This window comes from Pristiophorus japonicus, chromosome 1 (genome assembly GCF_044704955.1).
Source record: "Pristiophorus japonicus isolate sPriJap1 chromosome 1, sPriJap1.hap1, whole genome shotgun sequence".
NCBI lineage: Eukaryota > Metazoa > Chordata > Chondrichthyes > Pristiophoridae > Pristiophorus > Pristiophorus japonicus.
Window position 1 is genome coordinate 375354363 of NC_091977.1, and position 25678 is coordinate 375380040.

At 44.4% G+C, this 25678-nt stretch overlaps 1 protein-coding gene across 1 annotated transcript in view; it reads right to left on the minus strand.

Moving 5' to 3' along the window:
- The window catches only part of zbtb10 (zinc finger and BTB domain containing 10), a 67404-nt gene that overhangs the window by 24016 nt on the left and 17710 nt on the right, over positions 1 to 25678 (minus strand). The window contains exon 2 of the mRNA XM_070891030.1: positions 2850 to 3822. Coding sequence (XP_070747131.1) covers positions 2850 to 3822 — 973 coding nt within the window. The remainder of the gene's footprint in view (positions 1 to 2849; positions 3823 to 25678) is intronic.

Sequence of the window (25678 nt, forward strand, 5' to 3'; positions counted from 1 at the left end):
TGGAGGAGTGGGGCCGATTAGGGACCAAAAAGGAGACCTACACAAGGAGGCAGAGGATATGGCTGAGGTACTAAATTAGTACTTTGCATCTGTCTTCACAAAGGAAGATAGTAAATGAGAAGGTAGAGGAGACACTGGATGGGACAAGAATTGATAAATAGGAGGTACTAGAAAGGATGGCTGTACTTAAAATAGATAAGTTACCAGGACCAGGTGGGATGCATCCTAGGATGCTGAAGGAAGTGAAAGAAGAAATCGCGGAGGTACTAGCTATAATCTTCCAATCCTCTTTAGAAACAGGGCTGGTACCAGAGGATGAGAGAATTGCAAATATTATATCCTTGTTCAAAAAAGGGTGTCTGGATAAACCCAGCATTTACAGGCCTCAGTTTAACATCGGTAATTGGGAAGCTTTTAGAAACAATAATCAGGGACAAAATTGTCACTTGGACAAGTGTGGATTAATTAAGGAAAGCCAGCACGGAATAGTTAAAGGCAAATCATGTTTAATCAACTTGAAATTGTTTTTTGATGAGGTAAAAGAGAGGATTGATGAGGGCAATGCAGTTGATGTGGTGTACATGGATTTCCAAAAGACATTCGACAAAGTGCCACATAATAGGCTTGCCAGCAAAGTTGAAGCCCATGGGATAAACGGGACAGTGGCAGCATAGATACAAAATTGGCTAAGTGACAGGAAACGGTTGTTTTTGGGACTGGAGGAAAGTATATAGTGGTATTCCCTAGAGGTGCAGTTTAAGGGGAAAGGGGGAATGGGACCAGCTGAGGTGCTCTTGTAGAGAACCGGCACGGGCTTGACGGGACAAATAGCCTTCTTCCATGCTGTAACCATTCCCTATTTAAAAAAAATAATAATTCTATAACAGGTTCTGTAAGCAGATCGCACTTGAATAGTTCCCAGATGTTGAGTAACATAGGAACAGGAGTAGGCCATTCAGCACCTCGAGCCTGTGCCCCCATTCAATTAGATCATGGCTGATCTGTACTTGAATTTTATCCATCTGCCTTGGCTTTGTATCCATTAATACCATTGCTGAACAACAATCTATCCTCTAATTTCGATATACATATATTTTTAAAACGAACAAATAATGGGTTTTCATTATGGTTCACTGAATAGGCACACCACATGGTATGGTACTAAGCCATTCGGACCAAAGGACCCTTGGTACAATCCCTGGGTTTGTGCAGAGTTCCAGGCACTACAATTGGCTATCGCATACCCTGGACTAGGCGGTGGAAAATTAATCTCTTTCCAGAGGTCCCTGTTGGACTGAGGATTAATTCAACTGGAACATTTCTCCTGTAAAGAATAGCCATTTGGGCAAGGTAATGAAAGACTAGGAGCAAACTAGCGGAGTTGAGGTGGAAGGAAAAATTGCCAGAAAGAACTGTAGAGGAACAATGGGGTGTTTAAAAAAAACAAAGGTACAGAATAAATATATTCCATTAAGGTTATGAACCAATTAAATATCAAGAGAACCAATGAGGACTACAAGCATTATAGTAATGAAAAAACTAAAAGGAGAATGTTAGGAAAAAGATTAAGAGCAGGATAGGGAAATTTAAGTTTGGATACAGGCCTAGGGTGTGGTATTGAAATTTACATACAATACCAAAATAGGAGTATAATTAATTCTTTAAAAGACCCAAGGAAGCTACTTGGGGATTTTGATAAGGTAGGGGAATGGACAAAAATGTGGCAGATGGAATTCAATGTCAGCAAGTGCGATGTGATGCACTGCAGTTTAAAAAAAAAATCAGCAGTAATTATACTCAATGGAAGTAGGCCCAGTGCTGTAGAAAAGCAAAGGATTTGGAGGTACATGTTTCACAGGACATTAGAGACAGCACCTTGGGTTGATAGGCCTTCAAAAAAAAGTTAATGGAATTCTAGTTTTTAGCAAGAGGTATAGAATAAAAATGCCGAGATATAAATATGAGTCTATATAAAACCTTAAGTGCTTGGTTATCATAGGCAGTCCCTCGGAATCAAGGAAGACTTGCTTCCACTCCTGAAGTGAGTTCTTTGGTGGCTGAACAGCCCAATACGAGAGCCACAGACTGTCACAGGTGGGACAGATAGTCGTTGAGGGAAGGGGTGGGTGGGACTGGTTTGCAGCATGCTCTTTCCGCTGCCTGCGCTTGATTTCTGCATGCTCTTGGCGTTGAGACTCGAGGTGCTCAGCACCCTCTCGGATGCACTTCCTCCACTTAGGGCGGTCTTCAGCCAGGGACTCCCAGGTGTCAGTGGGGATGTCGCACTTTATCAGGTATTGAGCTCCACACACCAGATTATTGAAAAATTGGGGCCCTTTATTAAAAAAAAAGACAATACAGACTATGGGGTGGCATAAAACAAGTGTTTAAAATTTTGAAAGAATGGAACAAGGTAAATGGAAGAAGACTGTTTCCAGTAGTTGGAGTCAAGAATTAGGGGCAAGTGATTTGGAACAGAGGACTGGAGAAACATTACAGCGAATTGTGAATTTATGGAACTCACTTCCAGGATTAATGTGAATGGCAGGAACTGTCAATATTCAAGATTAGATTGGATAGGTGGACGAAGGAAAAGGGATATGGAAACAGTGTAGATAAATATGATGTGTTATTTGCTCACATGGTTTATAAACGCTGACAAATGACCTATTTTCGTGTTGTGGCTTCTATTTCTAAATAGTTCCTGGCACCTATGGAACTACTCCATAAGTTACTGCCTTCAGGAAAAGGGAGAAAATTTGAACGGGAAACAAAAAACACTAATGCACTTTGACGACTTCTGCTACATGCTTTGCTTACATTTCTTGACTGATCTGTGCATACAGTACCTGTAAATGAGTCTACAGGAATTTCCTGTAATCCATCCTCAGAAAATGCCATAGGTGGCTGAATCATCAAGTTATCTTCAACTCCCTCTTCAACCTTTGGTGCAACATTGTATACAATTCTTCTGGTTATGTGGTTTTTCCTTCGTCCGCTTCGAGGCACTGTCTGATGCAACATTAGTTTTCCCAAACTTCCCCACGAAAAAGCTGTACTCTGATCTTGAGGTAGCCCCATCTGCAGATCTTTTCCACCATAATCTGAAAAGTTATCTTGACTCCAGGCTGAATCATTAATCTGGTAGCTCTCATTCTGGTCCATTACTGAACCCATATCTAAACTGTAGCCCTCCATTTCATACCTAGCTCTTTCTTCATGCAGGCCTCCTGTGGCACAATTATTCACTGTACTTGTAGTTTTGACTACCCAAGGGCTGCTGGGCTCATGTTTCAACATGGCTACTGTGCTGTCTCTATGGGATCTGTTGGAGACTTTTACCTTCTCATACTGCATTATTATTTTCTCTGCCGCATTAGATTTTGTACTGATGTTTAGGGCATCCTTTATAAAACCACGGCAAGCTTGAACAATTTCAGTCATTTGTAGATAGCTTGCTACAGACATTACCTCAATTACATTCTGGCTGGTTAAAACCAAATGTCCAGAGTACATGAAATCAAGAATAACTGTGAAACCTTGTACTGCAACGACATCGAGGTGAGTTACTGTGACCTGGTCACAACTCTCATTCGGAGTATAGCAATAGAGAGTCTTAAAGTAACGGCTGCCTGCAACTAATATGTTTTTGTGGGCTTTGAAAACCTGGCCCTTCACCACAATGTTGACATCACACAGAATGCCGTGCTGCCGCTGTTCATTCAGTTCCTGAAGTAGTTGATAACAATAAGAAATTTCATTTCGATCGCTTTTGTACTCGCTGTACATCTCATCTGTTGATTTTGATGTAATCGCAGACTCCTGAAAAGAAAAACAAATCAGAGGATTTAAAAAAATGTTAAAACAAATTATGTTCCACTACAAATCTTTTGAAGTATTCTTTCTTCGGTCTGTCGTTAAGTGAGAGGGGTCAGTGCTGAGAATTTAAAAAAAGCTTTCTTTTTCAACCAGATTGTGCATGCTTTATATGCAACATAAAGCACTATACTCTACTACAATAATAGAATTTTAGAATCAAAGCAGCACAGAAAGAGAATATTCAGCCAATCGAGTCTGCGCCGGCTCTTTCGAAAAGCAATCCAGTTGGTTCCACTCCCCTACTCTTTCCCCATATTCCTGAAATTTTTTCTCCTTCAAGTATTTATCCAATTCCCTTTTGAAGGCAACTATTAAATCTGTAGCCATCCTATCAGGCAGCGCATTCCAAATCCTAATCATTCAAGGTGTAAAAAAAAAGTTTTTCCTCATGTTGCCTCTGGTTCGTTTGCTAATCACTTTAAATCTGTGCCTTCTGGTTATCGACCCTTCAGCCATGTTAGCTGTGGCTCATTTGATAGAACACTCACCGGAGTCAGAAGGTTGTGGGTTCAAGTCCGACTCCAGCATAAAAATCTAGGCTGACACACCAGTACTGAGGAAGCAATGTATCGTTGTAGTGTGCCTGCCGCAAGACAAACAATCTTCCCACTGCATCTGTGCAAATCATTCCATTTGTCATTCACAATGTGAGATTGCTGATATAACAGATTTATGCTGAGCCTAGTAACCACTAAACTAATTACAAGCTGATTAGGACCCTTAGAAGCCAGAAAGCAGATTTTCATTCTATTCTTTTAGACTCGATTCAAACTCTGGCCCCAGAAATGATGGGCAGCGTGGTAACTCACTGTTATATCCATTTTCTTCTACCTAGCTAGAGTGCTACATTGTCATTGCAACAAACGATTCGAAAAAGTTTTAGGGTACCACACTGAATGAAAAGAAATAAAAGGCATAACGATTGTTAAGTGGTAAATCAAAGACTTGCAACAGGAAGTAAGGAACAAGATAGGAACCAACAATGCACATTTGGGACAATAGTGCATCCTGTGTTTAATAGGTTGGTTTTCCCCTGCCTCCAATTTTCTCCCGCTCTATCTCCTTCGTGAAGGCAATGGCACATTCTTGTGTACAGGTTTTTGGGTGCTAGTTATCCTCCAATCAACAAGTCACCCAAACTGTCATTTTTATCCCATATGCAACACCACTGTACAGACTATTCATCCACAGTGGTTATGTCTGTCCCTGTTGTCAAGCAACACTAACATGCGCACTACTCGTGGAAGGAAATGGTTAACATTTAGGAGCATGAACCAGAGATAATTCTCTGCTCCCTGGCCCAGGGATTCCTAAATCCAGCAGAGACTAGCTAATCAGGCTCTACCAAAAGTTTACATCTTCCTGAAGAGCATCTGAGAGAGGCAGAGCCTAGTTTATGCATTTTCTAACGCAAATTCGTGGTCATATGGCATTTTTCAGACCACCACATAAGTGAGCAAGTTGCGCATCTCACCATGCGTTAATTATTTACTTGTGTGATGCAACAGTTTCAGCACTGAATGTCATCTAATACAGCACTAGAATTAATCAGCAGAGTGCTTGAGCAGTTTTTAAAATACATGGAAGACAACATTTGGAAATTCAGTGCAATATATTTAACAACTTTGTTTCTACAATATTTGCCACAATGTTTTATGTACTGTATTACTCTCTTGTTTTTCCTCCCCTTCCCTGTACTGTTCCTACTGGAGACTTCCAATGAGCAAGAAACAGGCGACTTGGTTTCCCTTCATCATCTGTGTCATTGAACCAGTTGTTAGGAAGAGCTGCACAACAGTCTGGCTATTACTCTTCCTTCACTGTTTAGTAGCTTTTATTACAGTAATGTAATATCAATATCATATGGAGTATCGCAATGCATGAGCTGAAAAGAAATAATAGTTTGTCCATCTATTACATTTTAGAACACTAGCACATTCTAAATCAATTTTAAATAATTTTTCCACGATTGAAATTAGTTTTTCTAAAAAGTTATAAAATGAAGAAACTTAAATCTTCCGAAAATTCAGATATATTACAAAATATATAAATGATTTTGATACAATTACAACTTACAGCAATTTGGAGACTCTCACTGCAATTACCTAAAACCAGAATTAAAAAAGAATTAACCTGAAAATTTGTTCTATATATTTGTACCAATTTTTGGCATGCTTCTGATTAAATGGAAAATACAGGTAACATTTGTCTGGAGGAATTACAATGTAGGGGACTGAATTAAAATAGAGTATGTGAAGCACTCTGGGCCAAGGACTTTGTTGGGAGGGAATCAAATTTCTTCAGTACTCACCTATAAACAAAAACTTTCCCAAAGTTAAAGCTAAACAATGCTAAATTGCAATTATTTATGGATTCTAATTATTAACAAGTGCTAGTTTGAACACTGTACTCTACACTTGCATGCTCCTTCTCCAGTTTGCTTACAATTGTTTTTATTACCAGATGCACTGATGGTATTGGACAGGGTGGAGGCAGAGAAAGAAACTAGGCCGAAATTTCTACGTGTTCCATTCAAGAATATCTTCTTGAGGGCTGACTCAGGAGTTGCATTACTATTTATAGATATGCCTGGAGGTTAGATCATCCCACTCTGCAAATAAACATAGCGGATATGGTGGGAAAGACAATTTGCCCCCTTTCTCCAAAGAGAGAAATAAAACAGTTTTTCAAAGCAGGCAGTGTTCCTTTTGTACCAGAGGAAGTTTGTGTGTGCATGACAGTTTGGATGTACAGTAATTGCTAACTCCTGGAAAGAAAAAAAACACAGGATTTCTTTTGGAAAAAATTCAAAAGCAAATCACATTTTGCTACTTACACTTGGAAGTATATTTTCCTCGTCATAGTTGGACACCATAGACAAAGAAAGAATACTTTTCTATGCTACCCAGACTGCTACTCACCATTTCAAGCAACCTCACTGTTCTCTTCTATAAATGAACTGGCTCTGTGCTATGCTGTGGAGTACGATGATGCAGGCTTGCACCCATGATTTTCTCAAGTCCATTCCCAGCCATGCTGTCCGGCAACTATCTAAACATACGTCCCTATCCTTCCCATTCCCCACTGGAAAGTAAAATTGGTATGCAGGGCTTCTACCTCACTTCATATATCCAACAATAGCAAAATCAAAAACAGTATTCACAAATCCTGTCCTCTCAATCATGAAGTGGAGAATAGCAGGGGTGGAAACAATAATACATTTTGTGGAGAAATAGTGTGTCAGGATCACCAGACATAAATGAAAATATTAAGTTAATCAGTTCTATTTGAATGCTCCTACTTAGTTTTTTTCCATTCAAATAAATATGTATTTTAAAAGGCAGTCTTGACGTGCTTTTACTTTACCATGATAAATAGCAATAAAAATCACTCAGTCATCTGTTCTCTCCTCCCCCAAAAGATATTTTACCGAGTCTCTGGTCAGAGAATTTCATTTGTGAAGCTTTGCTAAAGTCTAAGCATTCAAAGTTATGCTGTTATTATGAATTCAAGAAATTTATTGCTCTTTATATAATATAATGACTATTTGTACTGCACTTTTTTTTGACAGACAGGCGTCTATCTAGCCTCGCCACTGCCCGTACTGCACTTTTTTGACCGACAGACGATAAGCCCGCCCCCCCCACCCCGAATCATTCCATGCGCGTGGTGCAAGCAGCAGGACCTCCTCCCAGCCGGCCTGGGTCCAATGGCGACGGGCTTGCGCCCGATGGCAACACGCTGCTGCTCCTCCGCGAGCGTGCTTCTCCAGCCAACCGGGCCTCCCGCTGAGCTGCGAACCTCCGACCGGATCCCCCAAGACTCCCATGAGCCGTTATGGCGGCTGGGGGGGCCGGGCGGAGGGAGAGACGCTGCGGGGGGGCCAGGCAGAGAGCCAGCAGGGCTGGGGGGGGGGGGGGGGGGAGGAGAAAGAGAGGCACAGGGGGGCACGGGGGTGGGGAGGAGAGAGGCCCGTGGGTTGTGTGGGGCGGGGGAAAGAGAAGAGAGGCGCGCGCGTGAGGGGGAAACGAGAGGCGCTGGGGGAGACATGGGGGAGAGACACACAGACACATTTGTGTGGGGGGTGAGGGGGTAGAGGGAACTCAGGAAAAACGTATCACTTTCTTCCAATCCCCTACAAGGTACATCATTGGAGTGGATGATATCCAGAAGTCACGACGCTGTCACTATTCACTTCATACCCAATATTCTGTTAACAATCCATGCCGATATCCCATCTATCGGCGGGCGGGCTACATACACTTCCGCTTGGGCAAGGCACTTTGGCTGGTCCTTGCTGTCTTCTGGGAAGCTCTGCCCACTGTCACTTCAGGAAGTCAAAGTGGAGTGAGTTACAATTTGCAAAGTCAGTGAGCCCTTGGGATCGGCAGATCCAGTGAGACATTCCTGTGAAATTTCCGGACGTGGGTTATCCTCCAAGGGGATCAATCAGAAATAAGGGATGGAGCCTGTTGGCCATTTTTGAAATACAAATAAGCGCGTGTATATAAAAAAATATATATAAATATATATAAGTGTGGTTAAATCCAGTACCAACTTTAGAACTTTCAAATGTCAACACTTGCATGCCACCTGCATAGAATCAAAGAAAGAATGATACAGCACAGGAGGCCGCCATTTGGCTCATTGTGTCTGTGCCGGCTCTTTGAAAGAGCTATTCAATTCGTCCCACTCCTCTGTCTTTTCCCCATAACCCTGCAAATATTTCCCCTTCAAGTATTAATCCAATTCCCTTTTGAAAGTTATTATTGAACCTGCTTCTCCCACCCTTTCAGGCAATGCAATCCAGATCACAACGTCAGCACTGTTTTCTGACTTTCTAGAGGATCCCTATAAATGTGCGTACATGTTGTAAGAAAATGTAAACTTTATAATAATTACCATCAACAAATCATAGGCAGTCCCTCAAAACTAGGATGACTTGCTTCCATGCCAAAAAAGGATAAGTTCACAAGTGTTCCAATGAAGGACCTAAAATTCCAGGTCCTGAGCTACATCCTGAAGGGTGGAAGATGCCTATGCGTGGATTTTTTTTAAAATAAAAGGTGTGGTGACCGTTGCACACCAGCCACCACACGGGCTTGACAGAGCTAGGTCTTGGTCCAGTGGCAAGGATTACCCAAAACAACTGGAGGCCTGCTCTGCTGCACGGACCTAGTGCACACACATATTGCAGTGTGGGCTGGCCCATGCTGCCCCTGGGCCCCGAACTCATGCCTCTCCTGGGCCCCGATCACAAAACCAGCAACAAAACACAGGTAGTGGTTACAGTTTTCAAAGCTCAACTCATTTATGCTTTACATTTTGTAATGAAATGAGGAAAGACTGAGTCTCTGATTCCGATAACTGACAGAAATTAAATTGTTTACATTTTTTAACGGTCAAAGCAACAGGTGATATCAGGCTGTTTTGGCAACACAACACAGGTGATAATCAGGTGAGATGATTAGAAGCTGTAGCCTTCAAAAATGTAACAAATTGCTTTTTTGAAAAATGAACTCAATTACAAAAAGATGATAACGAGTTTAATGCACTTACTGAAGTTTATAGAATGCAAAACATGCTATAAGTGACATCAGTAGCCTGTATCTCCCTAACACACATCACTCTCACACAGCCTGTTTAAAAGACTCAATAATTTTTACCTGAATGCAATGATTTTAGAAATTTTGTCCACCAACTTTTATTACAGTAACAGATAAATTTAGAGCTGAAACTGCAAAGAACAGAAAATATTCCATCAGTACAGCTGACTGCATGATATCTGTGCTTCCGAGCAAATTAGGTGCAACGGAGCCTCTTGTGATGCACGTTCCAAGTTCAACTGAGTCACTGCTCTGGGCAAAAATATCAAGACCAAGCCCAAGCTTTTGAGAGGCTGAAATCTTCAAGCAAAAACTTTAATCCAAATATTAAGACACAAGACAATTTAGTAGGTACATTTCATCGTGTTATTGGCATTAAATCTGTCCCTAACAAAAAATTGCGAATATAAAAAAACCTCAAAAGCATTTTGAGCAATTTGTGGAACTTGGTGGCCAGCTTTCACAATCATTATATTTGTGGACAAAGTAATGTGTGTGAAAAAGTTGGCAAAAAGTGTGACAAAAAGTCAAGTTGTACAGGTTACACACATATACATAATATTTTTAATATATACATATTTGTAGATCTCCTGTGGTATTGCTCACAATATGTTAGAGGTATTCTGTTATGTAACACAAGATGTGTACGGTTCCTTCAAAGAGGTTCTGATATAAAACTCAAAAATTGAAATCTTAAGAGCACTATGGAAGAGCAAAGTTATCCACAAACATGGACAAAATAAAAAACATTAATTCTACTGCTGATTTGTTGAATTTTATAGCATCAAAGATGACCATGTCACATAAATGTCAATGTTTGGATTTCTACACATTCACAGGTTGAAAAACTAGCCCATGGAACTGGTTTCAGCCAGTTAAAAACCTTTTCATTTCCAAAATTAATGGAATGGCATGAGTGGTAGAGGGGAGAAAAAGGCAATCCTTACTGCTTTGTACACTAGCCCATTCACCCACCCATACAGTTGCATTGTGAACTACCAAGAATACTCTTCCTGTGACAACCCCTTCCCATGTTTACAAGGGCCACGCTGCTTCCTCCAATGGCCCTGGGGCAGCACGGGCCAGCCCACACTGCAATATGTGTGCGCGCTTAGTCTGTGCAGCAGAGCTGGTCTCCAGTTAGTCTTGGGTAATCCTTGCCACTGGACCAAGACCTAGCTCTGTCAAGCCCGCGTGGTGGCTGATGTGCAACGGCCACCACACGTTAAAAAAATCCACGCACAGGCATCTTCCACCCTTCAACATGTAGTTCGGGACCTGGAATATTAGGTTCTTCATTGAAACACCTGTGAACTCATCCCTTTTTGGCGTGGAAGTAAGTCATCCTCGCTTCGAGGAAATGCCTCCGACGATGATGATGATTACGAGGGCCAGTAGACTGACCTGGTAACAAGCCAATTGCCACCATTCTGAGTTTTGATTACCTAAAAATTGATCTTGCAGCCACTTATTTTTTTGTAAATTGCTCCCACTTCTAAAATGCAAGATTTAAGCCACAAGGAAGGAAAAGCAAAAGGAATTTTAAATTTTACTTTTTAAAATTAAAAATGATATATACAAAAAACAAATTAGAGCTTCAGGGAAAATTTAAAACTGAAATTTAAAGTAATTAAATACCATTATTATGGTTGCTAATTCAGGCTGAATGTTTTAAATTTTACACAATGCATTGTTTTGATTCTCTTCTGCATTGTTTTCCTCATCCTCCAAAAAATAAAAATAGGACAGAGGGGAAGGGAAAGAAGTACAAAGAGGCAGGGAGATGAGAACTGAAGTGCTTATGTTGCTATCACTAGTGGAAATCTTACTTATGGTTTTTAAATTGTAGCTTTATTACTATTTTAGCATTTGTTGCAGCACCTCAATGTTGGAAACTTACAAAATCCCCCGGCTCAGGGCTATGGGGAGTGGGCAAGGAAATGGAGCTGAGCCCAAGATCAGATCAGCTATGATCTTATTAAGTGGCGGAGCAGGCTCGAGGGACCAAATGGCCTACTCCTGCCCCTATTTCTTATGTTTTTATATAACTTAAAAAAAAATTTGCTTTAAAAGATATTCCTTGAAATATTTAAGAGTGGTAACTTGGTACAGGTAGAGTACCCGAAATCCAGAAATCTCGGAACCGAGGCCATTCCGGATTTCGGAGCATCTTTCCGACGTCCCGAATCTGGAAACGCTTGGCCCGAGGTAGAGGTCAGGCCGGCCGAGCGGGGGGAGGGGGAAGAGAGAGGTCTAGCCAGCCGAGGGGGGGGGGGTGGGGGTGGGAGAGGGAGAAGAGGAGAGAGAAGAGAGGTCAGGCTGGCCAAGCGGGATGAAATTGAGCGGCAGAGTGGGGCTCCGGATTACAGACGACCACGCCACGGATCAGCCCCGGTGTCCGGATTCTGGAACATTCAAAATTCCGGAACTCCGGATTTCGGCCACTAAACTGTAATATTTGATTCATACAGCTGAAAATGGGCTTTTCACAAAAAATAAGCATTTTAAATCGATCAGTGTCAATTCACCACCTGCGAGTACCCTGATTTTAAATGACTGGAAATGACTAAAAATATACAGAACTGTTTTCAAGTTAGATTGGTATACAATTCCTTTGTCATTAAAAAAAATCATTCATAACTTTTCAAAATGTTCCCATTAGTGTCCTTCCACCAAAAGTTCCAGCTTAATTTTTGGAGCCTTCTCAGAGGGCTGCAAACAAGCACAATTAACAAAATCTCACAATGGTGATTAATTCACCCTGGGGGCGTGGCTTGCTTCTACCACGATTTTAAAACTAGCTCAAAAGGTTACAGAAACTCCAGTCACGCTCAAAATTCCACGATCTTTTGTGGTGACATCAGGGGAATTGCGCTGAAAATTCCAGCGCAATTGAGCAGAAACTCAAGACCAGTAACTTCAATTCTTCAAACCAGTGCACAATGTGACTACTAAAATGTAGAACTTTATACTTACCATATACTGGAAGAGGAGAACATTTTTTTTGAACAAAAGCTAATTCAGTCACATTTTGTGCATGTGATTTAACAGGTTTTCTTGAATGAGCTATCCTGTCTATATATTGTGTCAAGAGATTTGACCGACATTGCTGAACTAAATCAACAAAACAAACTTGCTAAATGGGCACTTCCAGCACAGAGCTATGGCCCCAAGTTTCCACATGATTTGCTCCTGATTTTTCTGGTGCAACTGGTGGAGAACAGAGTATCTTAGAAATCGCAATTCTCCACATTTAAGTTTTCTGCAGTTCTAGTCAGGTAGAACAGTTTCACTTTTGAACAGCATTTTTTTTCCCCAAAAGGGGGCGTGTCCAGCCACTGACACCTGATTTGAAAGTTTCCACAGTGAAAACGTACTCCAAACTAACTTAGAATGGAGCAAGTGAAGATTTTTGTAGGCTTGAAAACACCTTGTCTACACATTTAAAAAATCAGGCGCAGGTTACAAATTAGGCGTTGGGAACGAGGTGGGGGGGGGAAAAGAAGGGAAGTCATTACATTCTACAATAAATCCTTAGTTATACTTATACAAATAAATCCAACCTGAATAAAAATTTATAAGCAAAGAAAAGATTAAATAAACCATGTTCCTACCTGTGTGAAAGTGCTTCAGGCAGCGATTTGCCGTCGGGACCAACTGCAGTGGGGGGGGGGGGGGGGGGAAGAAGGCTGCAGGAAGCCTCATTACTTAAGGCAGCCGTTCCCGACGGCAGGGGGGGGGGGCGGGGAGAAAGAGGCAGGGAGAAGGCTGCAGGAAGCCTCATTACTTGAGGCAGCTGTTCCCGACGGCAGGGTGGGGGAGAGGGAGGGAGAAGGCTGCAGGAAGCCTCATTACTTGAGGCAGCCGTTTGCCCTCGGGCCCGACGGACGGCAGGGGGAGAAAGCTGCAAGAAGCCTCAGTGCCGATCATGGAAGGGCAATGTGGTTTTATTAAAAAATTTTAAAAATTGAACAGCTACAAAGAATTTGAATAGTCTCAAACAAGTGCATGTGTCCCGTTTATCACAGTCTATCTTTAATTACAGAATGCACTGCCTCACCCTCACACACAGAAATATCAAGAAAATTAAAATACAAGCCTTTGCAAGGGTTCAATAAACAAATTTTCACTTTTTCTGCAGCACTTTTTAAAATGGCTGAGTGCCAATGTTTCCTTCAGACTGCGCGTGCGCGAACGCTCCAACGCGCACGCGCAGGGTTGCCGGCACGAAAAAAACTCATTTAAATTGTACCCGCCCCCTCCTACTTACAAAATCAGCTTGAGTGGTAGGCTCCGCCCGCTGGGCGCCGCGCCAAGCAGACATTGAGCTGCAAAGCACTCGAGAATAGCGCGTTTTTTTTCAGGCGCCGTTTTCGGCGCAAAAAACGGGCGCCCAGCTCGGAGGGGCGCCTGTTTTGCCGCGTGTGGAAACTTGGGGCCTATATATTGTTTGTGGGGAATGGAAAAATATTGATTACTTAAAACACTCAGCAGAGTACAGTATTATATGCAATCACTATCATTTTTGGCTAGGTTACCTGGACTTCTGCTTTAACAAAAGTGGAAGTGAAGCAGTAGGAATAACCTCTTTTATAATGACAAATGCTGTAATCTTGAGCCTACACTAAACTAGTATTTTTACAATTATGGACTGTTAAAAACTGCAATATCGCTAAACAATTAAATTGCAGAAGACCATAGTATCTTAAAGTTAGACACTAAAAACATAATGCGTGTACTGAGCATGTAGAAAAATACGGTAATCTCATCCAAAAAGCATTCTACACTAGTAACATAGGGCCCAAGTTTCGGCCTCAGTTGCTCCTGATTTTTTGGAGCAACTGGTGTAGAACGGAGTATCTTAGAAATTCAAATTCTCGGCATTTAGTTTGCTCCAGTTCTAGTCAGTTAGAACAGTTTCACTTTGGAACAGAATTTTTTTTTCAAAAGGGGGCGTGTCCGGCCACTTACATCTGTTTTCAAAGTTTCGGCAGTGAAAACTTACTCCAAACTAACTTAGAATGGAGTAAGTGAAGATTTTTGTACGCTCGAAAAAACCTTGTCTACACTGTAGAAAATCAGGCGTAGGTTACAAGTCAGGCGTAGGGAATGGGGGGGGGGGGGGGTTTAAAGGGAAGTTTACAAACATTAAACACTTCAGTTTTACAAATAAAGAGCCATCATCAATAATAAATGATAAAAACAATAATAAATCAACCAATAAATCAATCAAAAAAAATTAATAAGAAATAATTATTTTTTTTAAATCAATAAAACAAAACATTTTCTACTTACCGACTGCAGCATCGGGAGCCCTCCAACAGCGTGCTGGGATGCCCCCCCCACCCCAGTGTGTCGCTGTCAGTGTCTCGATCTCTCTGTGTCTGTCTGTCTGTGTGTCTCTCACTTTGTCTGTCAGTGTCTGTGTTTCTGACAGCGAGGGGAGAGGGAGGAGGGGTGCAGAGGGAGAGAGGAGGGAGGGAAGGATGGGGGGGGGGGTGGAGAAGGGGGAAGGATGGGGGGGGGAGAAGGGGGAAGGATGGGGGGGGAGAAGGGGGAAGGATGGGGGGGGGGGAGAAGGGGGAAGGATGGGGGAGGAGAAGGGGGAAGGATGGGGGGGGGGGGAAGAGAAGGGGGAAGGATGGGCGGGGAAGAAGAGAAGGGGGGAGGATGGGGGGGGGGAAGAGAAGGGGGGAAGGATGGGGGGGAGGAGGAGGGGGGGGAGGAGAAGGAGAAGAGGGGGAGGGAAGGAGAAGGGGGGGGAGAAAGGAGAAGGGGGGGGGAGAAAGGAGAAGGGGGGGGGAGAAAGGAGAAGGGGGGGGGGAGAAAGGAGATGGGGGGGGAGAAAGGAGATGGGGGGGGAGAAAGGAGATGGGGGGGGAGAAAGGAGATGGGGGGGGAGAAAGGAGATGGGGGGGGAGAAAGGAGATGGGGGGGGAGAAAGGAGATGGGGGGGGAGAAAGGAGATGGGGGGGGAGAAAGGAGATGGGGGGGGAGAAAGGAGAAGGGGGGGGAGAAAGGAGAAGGGGGGGGAGAAAGGAGAAGGGGGGGAGAAAGGAGAAGGGGGGGGAGAAAGGAGAAGGGGGGGAGAAAGGAGAAGGGGGGGGAGAAAGGAGAAGGGGGGGGGGAGAAAGGAGAAGGGGGGGGAGAAAGGAGATGGGGGGGGAGGAAAGGAGAAGGGGGGGGAGGAAAGGAGAAGGGGGGGGGAGGAAAGGAGAAGGGGGGGGAGAAAGGAGAAGGGGGGGGAGAAAGGAGAAGGGGGGAGAAAGGAGAAGGGGGGGGAGAAAGGAGAAGGGGGGGGAGAAAGGAGAAGGGGGGGGAGAAAGGAGAAGGGGGGGGAGAAAGGAGAAGGGGGGGAGAAAGGAGAAGGGGGGGAGAAAGGAGAAGGGGGGGGAGAAAGGAGAAGGGGGGGGAGAAAGGAGAAGGGGGGGGGGAGAAAGGAGAAGGGGGGGGAGAAAGGAGAAGGGGGGGGAGAAAGGAGAAGGGGGGGGAGAAAGGAGAAGGGGGGGAGAAAGGAGAAGGGTGTGGGGGGAAGGAGAAGGAGGTGGGGGGAAGGAGAAGGAGAAGAAGGGGAGGGGGGGAAAAGAGAGGCTGAACGGGCCGGGCCCAAGATTTCGGGCAGGGCCCGGTCCCCAGCACCAGATTTACAGGTAGGTGGCGTTGGGTCGGGTCGGGGTTCGGGGGTCGGGAGCGCTTGTCGGGTCGGGGTCGTGAGCGCCGGTTTTACAGTTTTGGCCGCCTGGAGCTACTGCACATGCGCGCCCACTGTAGCGTGCATGTGCAGAGGTCCCGGCACTATTTTCAGCGCAGGGACCTAGCTCCGCCCCCTGCAGCTCGTACTGCGCCGCGCCCGGCCCAAGAGGACCTGCAGGGAGCCGGAGAATCTGGAAGTTTTCTTTAGGCGCACTTTGTGGCACAAAAAACGGGCGTCCAGGTCGGGGCTGCGCCGTTCTAGGCGCGGCCCGAAACTTGGGCCCATAATAGTGAGCAGATACTTAATTCACACACTTAGGCAAAACAAAGGTAAATCCCAAAGGAAAACAGGTAATGTCAATGGTAGCCTGACTAAGAGAAGCCAAGTAAAATGGCCCTTGCCCAGACCTCAGTCACATGACTTGATACAATGCTCAATACATTTGATTAGCCATTTTGCTATATACTGCTTTGCCATCAAGCTACCAAACATCTTTTTACCCGGGACAATTAACTGCCAGGATTTCCCTAAAATCCTGAGTTTTGAAAATATACATGCAAAAAGAGTATTTACAGTTAACCTTAAATCCACATCAAATTGACGAGGCAGCTGACAAAGAGGGAACAATTGCCTGCCCAGAATGAAACTGGGACTACCTAAGGGAATAACTTAAGTGAGTCCAAGAACTACTTCATCCTCATGCTAAATAAAACAGGCTGATCTACATACTAAAACCTCCAGGTCACTAACTGCAGGCTGAAACTAACACGATTAAAAATGTATCTTCTAGGTAAGGAACTTCAAAGCACATGCACAAATAGGTTACGTCCACAACTTTAAAAAGGCTACACGGAGAACCCAGAAGGGACTGAAAATCATCAGTTTGACACAACTTGCACAAAACAAAACATGACGTTTGAGAGATGATCTTGGAGATATACAAGTTTATTAGTGAAATGGAAACAGTAAATCCAGAATACTTTAAATTAAATTGTGAGTTTTGGACAAAGCGCCAGAAGTTCAAGCTAGTAGGTGAACTTAGAACTGATGTCAGGAAATTCTTCAGAGAGTTCACGCACATGGGCAGAGAAATGGCCACATGACATCAACACAAAAATAAAAGTGATTCCCCAGAACCAAATCAAAATGGGCAAATTCCTATAGATGCTTGAATTGTGAAGAATGAAGTCAGTCTATGCTTCAAGGCACTGCCAAAATAGGATCTGGCTTTGAAGTCATATTACTAGGGTAAACTTGATGATTTATTGATCTTGCTTAAAATTATATGTTCTCAATTAATTGAGGAGAGAGAAATCCCAAGCTATATGCCTTACAAAAATCAATACAGGCAATGATATACTCATATTCAGATGCACAATAACATTCTATGTTTGGGACGGAACAATGGAATGCAGTTTCAAAACTATCCTATCTACCAAGTTTCCCCACTACATGTATGTGGCAACAGAGCCTTTACACTGCAGATTTGCCATTATCCATCAGCCCTCAGAATGAAGGATTGCTTAAACTGATGCCAAAACCATTATTGAGGCCTGGATGACATTTGCAACAGGTTACTGTTAGGAACCCCTTATTAACAGATTTTGTTCAAGAGGTAGGGCCAAAAACATGAGAAATGAGCAAATCACTCCAAGGCTTTCTCATACAAGGACAGGATGTTTATCTTCAAGAAATTTCTCTAATGTTATGACTGGCTGCAGTTCACAACTAAAGGCAGTGTCTTTAATATATAAAAAGGAACTTAATAGATACGAAAAGAAAAAAAATCATCAAGCCAAAGCAAGAAACATTGAGCTTTAAAGGGAGTCTTAAAAGGAGGGAGGTGAGAGGCAGAGGAATTTTGGGCAGGAATTCCAGAACATGGGGTCTAGGTGGTGGAAGGTACAGCCACCAATGGTGGGGGAAAAGGGAATGCTGAATAAGCCAGTCAGAGAAAGAGAGTGTTCGGAAGTGGGGGGATTGGAGGAAGTGTGGAGCACTGGAGAATATTACAGAAAGAGATGGGTGAGGCTATGGAGGGATTTAAACACAAGGTAGAGAATTTTAAATCAGAAGCATTGTGGAACTAAAAGCCAATGTACGTCAACAAGAATAGGGACAATAGGGATGGATCAACTGGAGTTGAGAAGAATGAGAGGGGATCTCATAGAAACATATAAAATTCTGACGGGATTGGACAGGTTAGAGGCAAGAAGAATGTCCCCGTTGCTGAGGAGTTCCAGAACCAGGGGACACAGTCTAAGGATAAGGGGTAAGCCATTTAGGACCGAGATGAGGAGAAACTTCTTCACTCAGAGTGGTTAACCTGTGGAATTCTCTACCGCAGAAAGTTGTTGAGGCCAGTTTGTTAGATACATTCAAAAGGGAGTTAGATATGGCCCTTATGGCCAAAGGGATCAAGGGGTATGGAGAGATAGCAGGAAAGGGGTACGGAGAGATAGCAGGAAAGGGGTACGGAGGTTGAATGATCAGCCATGATCTTACTGAATGGCAGTGCAGGCTCAAAAGGACCAAATGGCCTGCTCCTACACCTAATTTTTATGTTTCTATGAACAATGACGGAAAGGCAAAGAGCAACCAGCCCAACCAGTCCACCTCACCACAATGGCGACACCCCTTACACTAAAACATTCTACACTCCACCCCAACTGGAGCCATGGGAGAGGCAAAAACCAGATAAAAACCCAGGCCAATTTAGGGAGAAAAAAATCTGGGAAAATTCCTCTTCGGCCTATCCAGGCGATCAAAACTAGTCCAGGAGATCACCCTGGCCGTATTCTATTCCCTGCAGCACTTACCATTATATCTGCTCCATCCAACCAAAGGTCATCCAGTCTAATCCCAATTACCAGCTCTAGGTCCTCTAGGTGCCCATCTAACCATTCTCTTAAAAGTGGTGAGGGTTTCTGCATCCACCATTCTTCCAGGCAGCAGGTTCCAGATCCCCACAACCCTCTGCATAAAGAAGCCCCCCCCCTCAAATCTCTCGAAACCTTTCACCAACCTATGCCCCCTCGTAATAGACGCCTCCACCAATGGAAATAGACCCTTACTATCCACTATGTCCAGGCCCCTTAATGAGGTCTCCTCTCAATCTCCTCTGTTCCAATGAAAACAAATCCAGCCTATTCAATCTGTCCTCATAACTAAGATTCTCCATTCCAGGCAGCATCCTAGTAAATCTCCTCTGCACCCTCTCTAGTACAATTACGTCCTTCCTATAATATGGTGACCAGAACTGCACGCAGTACTCCAGCTGTGGCCTAACCAAAGTATTATACAATTTAAGCATAACCTCCCTGCTCTTATATTCTATGCCTCGGCCAATAAAGGCAAGCATTCTGTATGCCTTCTTAACCACTTTATCCACCTGGCCTGCGACTTTCAGGGATCTGTGGACAAGCACTCCAAGGCCCCTTTGTTCATCTACACTACACGCTTAATGTGTATACCCTTTCCTTATTAGCCCTCCCAAAGTGCATCACCTCACACTTCTCTGAATTAAATTCCATTTGCCACTGTTCTGCCCACCTGACCAGTAGATTGATATCCTCCTGCAGCCCATGACTTTCCTTTTCATTATCAACCACACAGCCAATTTAACCAATAATGGCTTTGGTCTTCCCACGGTTTAGCTGGAGGAAAATGCAGCTCATCCAAGACTAGGCCAGACGAGCAGTTTGACAACACAGAGGCAGAGAAGGGGTTGAGAGAAGTGATGGAGGTAGCGCTGAGTGTCGTCAATGTACACGTGGAAGCTGACTAGTCTGCAGATGATGATGGCAAAGGGCAGCATGTAGATGAGGAAGAAGAATGAGCCACAGATGGATTGGGAAGTGCAAGAGAGTGTTATAGGAAGTAAGTGTGACACAAAATGTAAGCTATGCACAAGACTTTGAATATACTGTAAGATTGCTTATAAAAAAAGTGTGCTTGAATTCAAACTGTTTATATTTATTTTTAGTATAAGTACAATCAGACCTAAATATGTCCATGATCATACAAAGAAAAGCTGCCTGCAGACTAGAGCACCTAAAATTGAAGTCAAGTTTTCTTTCCTGCTGTGGACAAGAATCATCTGACTGGACATAATTGAATACAAGAGATAATGAGCTGTGTTCCATCCAAGCAAATCCACCATTTCGCCCCTCCCTGCCCCACGCAAGTGCTTTTTGGCACTGTCATTTTTATAACAAATTTAGCACCAAGATTATCAATAGAAAAAGGCTTTTTCCTTCCATGATCACCCCTGTTAAATATTAAATAATTTTTAAAAGCCTACTTCAGGAGATAAAGCTCAGATAACTTGATTCTTTGCAATAACTGATCAATTTAACCACAACATGACCGTTTATCCACAGAAGGTACATCAAAGCAATGTCAATTGTTCCACAATATTGAGTTATGAGAAACATGAACAATTTCAAGCCTATTCTTGGTGGAAAAGCTTACAAGTGGTTATGTTTCAAAAGAAAACTTTTGCTCAAGTTTATCAAAAATTAGATTTGCTACCTCATCTGATAGCTCAACTAGTGAAAACAGCAATTAGCTGAGACATGTGATCCCCATTTGTGCTTTGTTTCTTAATCACAGCTAGGGCACTACATCTAACAGGAGAGATACTATTCCGGTTTACCCTTCCACTGTAGCTTTGTCCCTAATTTATCTTGTGTCGAAGTTCACCCATTTCAAAATTTTCCCAAACATTCCCATCACTTTTGGGGGGGGGGGGCAGAGAAAGAGAGGGAAAGGTCACCTAGTATAATTGCTCTAAGAAAATTGTGTCTTATCAGGCAATCTTTACTCCATTCTGTTGTATACAGAACTTGCTTGGATTGGTCCTTACCTTTTTGGTTAGAGGACGGAACAAGAACACTGAAGCACAGATCCATAACTAGAACCACAGCCATTACAGGTCAGAAGGAAAACAAAAGGTATGCCGAGAGGGAGCTTTGCTATGTATATGTTTAATTTTTTCCCCCTAACCTACAAGTAAATAATCTGGAATGGGTGGACATATGGCATATGAAATTCAATGCAGAGAAGTGCGAGGTGATACATTTTGGTAGGAAAAATTGGGAGAGACCATACATAGGCCCCAAGTTTCCACACGCGGCAAAACAGGCGCCCCTCCGAGCTGGGCGCCCGTTTATCGCTCCAAAAACGGCGCCTGAAAAAAAACGCGCTATTCTCGAGCGCTTTGCAGCTCGATGTCAGCTTGGCGTGGCGCCCAGGGGGCGGAGCCTACCACTCGTGCCGATTTTGTAAGTAGGAGGGGGCAGGTACCATTTAAATGAGTTTTTTTCGTGCCGGCAACTCTGCGCGTGCGCGTTGGAGTGTTCGCGCACGCGCAGTGTGAAGGAAACATTGGCACTCGGCCATTTTTGTAGTTCTTTGTAGCTGTTCAGTTTTTAACATTTTTTAATAAAACCACATTGCCCTTCCATTATCAGCACTGAGGCTTCTTGCAGCAGTGAGAAGGCTGCAGGAAGCCTCAGAAGTTGAGGCAGCCATTTCCCGACGGGCCCGACCGACGGCAGGGGGGCCGCCCCCGCTCCTGCCGTCGGGAATGGCTGCCTCAACTTCTGAGGCTTCCTGCAGCCTTCTCATTGCCTCCTCCCCGTTGCCGTCGGTCGGGCCCTCACTGCCTCCTCCCCCCGCCCTGCCGTCGGGAATGGCTACTTCAACTTCTGAGGCTTCCTGCAGCCTTCTCACTGCCTCCCCCCCCCGCTGCCGTCGGTCGGGCCCTCACTGCCGTCGTGTCCCCCCCCCCGCCGTCGGGGACGGCTGCCTCCTCACTGCCTCCCCCCCCCCCCCTGCCGTCGGAAACGGCTGCCTCAACTTGTGAGGCTTCCTGCAGCCTTCTCCCTGCCTGAAGCACTTTCACACAGGTAGGAACATGGTTTATTTAATCTTTTCTTTGCTTATAAATTTTTATTCAGGTTGGAATTATTTGTATAATATTTGTACAAGTATAACTAAGAATTTATTGTAGAATGTAATAACTTCCCTCCCTTCCACCCCCCCCCCCCCCCCCCCCGCTCGTCCCGGACACCTAATTTGTAACCTGCGCCTGATTTTTTTAATGTGTAGACAAGGTTTTTTCAGGCCTACAAAAATCTTCACTTGCTCCATTCTAAGTTAGTTTGGAGTAAGTTTTCACTGTGGAAACTTTCAAATCAGGCATCAGTGGCTGGACACGCCCCCTTTTGAAAAAAAAATTCTGTTCCAAAGTGAAACTGTTTTACATGACTAGAACTGCAGAAAACTTAAATGTGGAGAATTGCGATTTCTAAGATACTCCGTTCTCCACCAGTTGCTCCTAAAAATCAGGAGCAAATCATGTGGAAACTTGGGGCCATTCATACTAAATGGTACAATTTTAACAGGGGTGCAAGAACAGAGACACCAGGGGGTGTTTGTGCACAAATCTTCGAAGGTGGCAGGGCAGGTTGATAAAGCAGTTAATAAAGCATATGGGACCCTGTGCTTTGTAAAGAGAGGCATAGAGTACAAAAGCCAGGAAGTTATGCTACACCTTGTTAAAACACTATTTCAGCCCCAGCTGGAGTATTGTGTCCAATTCTGGGCACCACACTTTAGGAAGGATGTGAAGGCTTTGGAGAGCGTACAGAAGAGATTTGCTAGAATGGTTCCAGGGATGAGGAATTAATTACATGGCTAGACTAGAGAAGCTTGGGTTATTCTCCTTGGAGCAGAGAAGGCCAAGAGGAGATTTGATAGAGGTGCTTAAAATCATGAAGAGTTTAGGTATAGTAAACAAAGAGAAACTGATTCCAATGGCTGAAGGGTTGATAATCAGAGGGCACAGATTTAAGGTAATTGGCAAAACAACCAGAGGCCATGTGAGGAAAAACTTTTTTTTTTACACAATGAGTAGCTAGGGATTTGGAATGCACTGCGTGATAAGGTGGTGGATACAGATTCAATAATAGTCTTCAAAAGTCTACTACAGGTGGAGTGTCCGAAATCCAGGGTTCCGAAATTCGGAATGTTAGGGAATCCGGACACCGGGCCGATCCGTGGCGGGGTCATCCGGAATCCGGAAAATGTTCAGAAATCCGGACTTTTTCTTTTCTTTATAAACCGATTACCGCTGCGAGTTGGACATAGGGAGGGAGAAAAACACCACACAAAAAAATTCCAAACAAAAAATTAAAATTCACAAAACTCTTACCTACAAAATTGCTGAAAAAGAATTTAAAACTTTAACTTACCATTTTTGCAGGTCTTCAACACAGGTTTTTCCCAGCTGTCGACACCTGACCCGCAGCCGACGTCGCCGAACCTGGAACCACCGCCCCCTGACCCGCAGCCAACGCTACCGAACCCGGAACCGCCGAGCCCTGACCCACAGCCGACGCTGCCAAACCCGGAACCGCCGAGCCCTGACCCACAGCCGACGCTGCCAAACCCGGAACTGCCGAGCCTTGAACCGCAGCCGACGTCGCCGAACCCGGAACCACCGCCCCCTGACCCGCAGCCGCCCCCTGAGCCGCAGCTGTCCCGACTGGCAGCCGACGCTGCCGAACCCGGAACTGCCGATCCCTGACCCGCAGCCGACGCTGCCGAACCCGGAACCGCCGACCCGACCCAACCCACAGCCGGCGCTGCCAAGTCCGCCCCCTTACCTCGGCGTTTCTGGATTCTGGACGTCGCAAAGACGTTCAGAAATCCTGAAATATCCGAAATCCGTAACGGCCTCGGTCCCGACGTTTCCGAATTTCGGACGCTCTACCTGCATTACAAAATACTTGGGAGAAAATAAATGCAAGGATTTGGGGAAAGAGCAAGGGAGTGGGACTAACTGGAATGCTCGTCGAAAGAGCCGGCACACTCTATGGGCCGCGAATGGCCTCCTTCTGTGCTGATTTTATAACTCGATCAAGTTACTCAAACACTATTTACCTTTAACAAATCTGTGCTGTCGTTCATTGATTAGCCCAAACTCAAAATGCCAATAAATTGTGTCCCGGATTATAGGCCTCAATTTTCCCCACGCCAGAACTGGCGTATTGCCAGAGTTCCGCCCATTTTTCGAGGCTAGAAATGCGTCGGAAATGATTTGTCAAAGTTTCCCCAATGTATAACTCGAATTTGAGGGAGGAAATGTTGCAGGGCGTTAAGACACTGTCAGGGCACATGAGGGATGGCATGTTGGAGTTAGCTGCTGCAATAAGGGAACACACCCAGACCCCGCGCCCATTGACAGAATCAAATGTTACTCCCACTCCAATCCCCACACCAGCCTCTGACGAGCCCAAAGCCGAGCCCTCCAACTTGCCGCCTGACACCAACGCACCCCCCTCCCAACCTCAAGAGGTGCGCAGTACTAGAGATATTAGAAATAAGCTTGGTACAAAGCCAGAAATACTGCGCCACCTTGTGGGCAGGGGTGGTGGAGTGTCCAAGACCAAGCGCAGCAGGCAATCTTAGACTAAGGGGGAGGAGATATGGGTGGGTGCAGCCTTTCTTTGCTGTTATTATTGTTGTTACCGTTGTAACTGTTCTCAAATGGAAAGTTTTTTGTAAGTTATGTAAATTTACAACTTTATAAAACTTTGTAAGTGATCTTAAAGTAAAGTTTGATACAAGAATAATTTTAAAGTCAAGTGCATTGTTAAACGTTTAAATAAAATATATTTTACATTAAAACTAAATCATGTTTCATTAACACAACACAACATTACGGAACAGCTCCAAACAGTAAACATGGCCCATGTGGAACAGTTGTCGCTGAGCCCTTGGGCATCAGTAAAGCATTCATGGATGAGCTGCTGGCGCAAGGCTTGAGCCATCGTTAAAGGGGCACGATTGCCCACCCTCTTCCACCGTCGTGCCTCAGGCACTTGCATGGCTTCCTCATCTTAGTCATCATCCTCCTGCTCGTCATCTGCATCTTCATCATTATCATCAGCCACTCTCACCGCAGGTGGGTCCTTCCACTACCAGATGCTGCTGCCTCATGGTGGCTAAGTTATGCAGCATACAACAGTGAACTGACCGACAATCTCAGGGGAGTACAGCAAGAAGCCTCTGGAATGGTCCAGACATCGGAAACGCTATTTCAAGATATCAATGGTCCTCTCTATTCTGCTGTGCATCACAACATGCGACATGTTGTATTCACGGTCAGCTTCCGTCTGGGTTACGCGTAGAGGCGTCGTGAGTCAGGTGGCGAGGCCGTACCCCTTGTCTCCCAGCAGCCAGCTCTGCCCTTCTGGCTGCTGCTGCTGAAACATGGCAGATATAATGCTGTCGTGTAAGATGAAGGCATCATGGGTGCTCCCAGGGTATCTTGCTTCGACTGACATGATATGATGCATGTCGTCACACACGAGCTGTATATTAAGACTGGAAGCCTTTTCTGTTCCTGTACAGCTCGGAATCCTCTAAAGGTGCTCGCAAGGCGATGTGGATACAATCAATGCAGCCCTGTACCTTTGGGAAGCCAGCA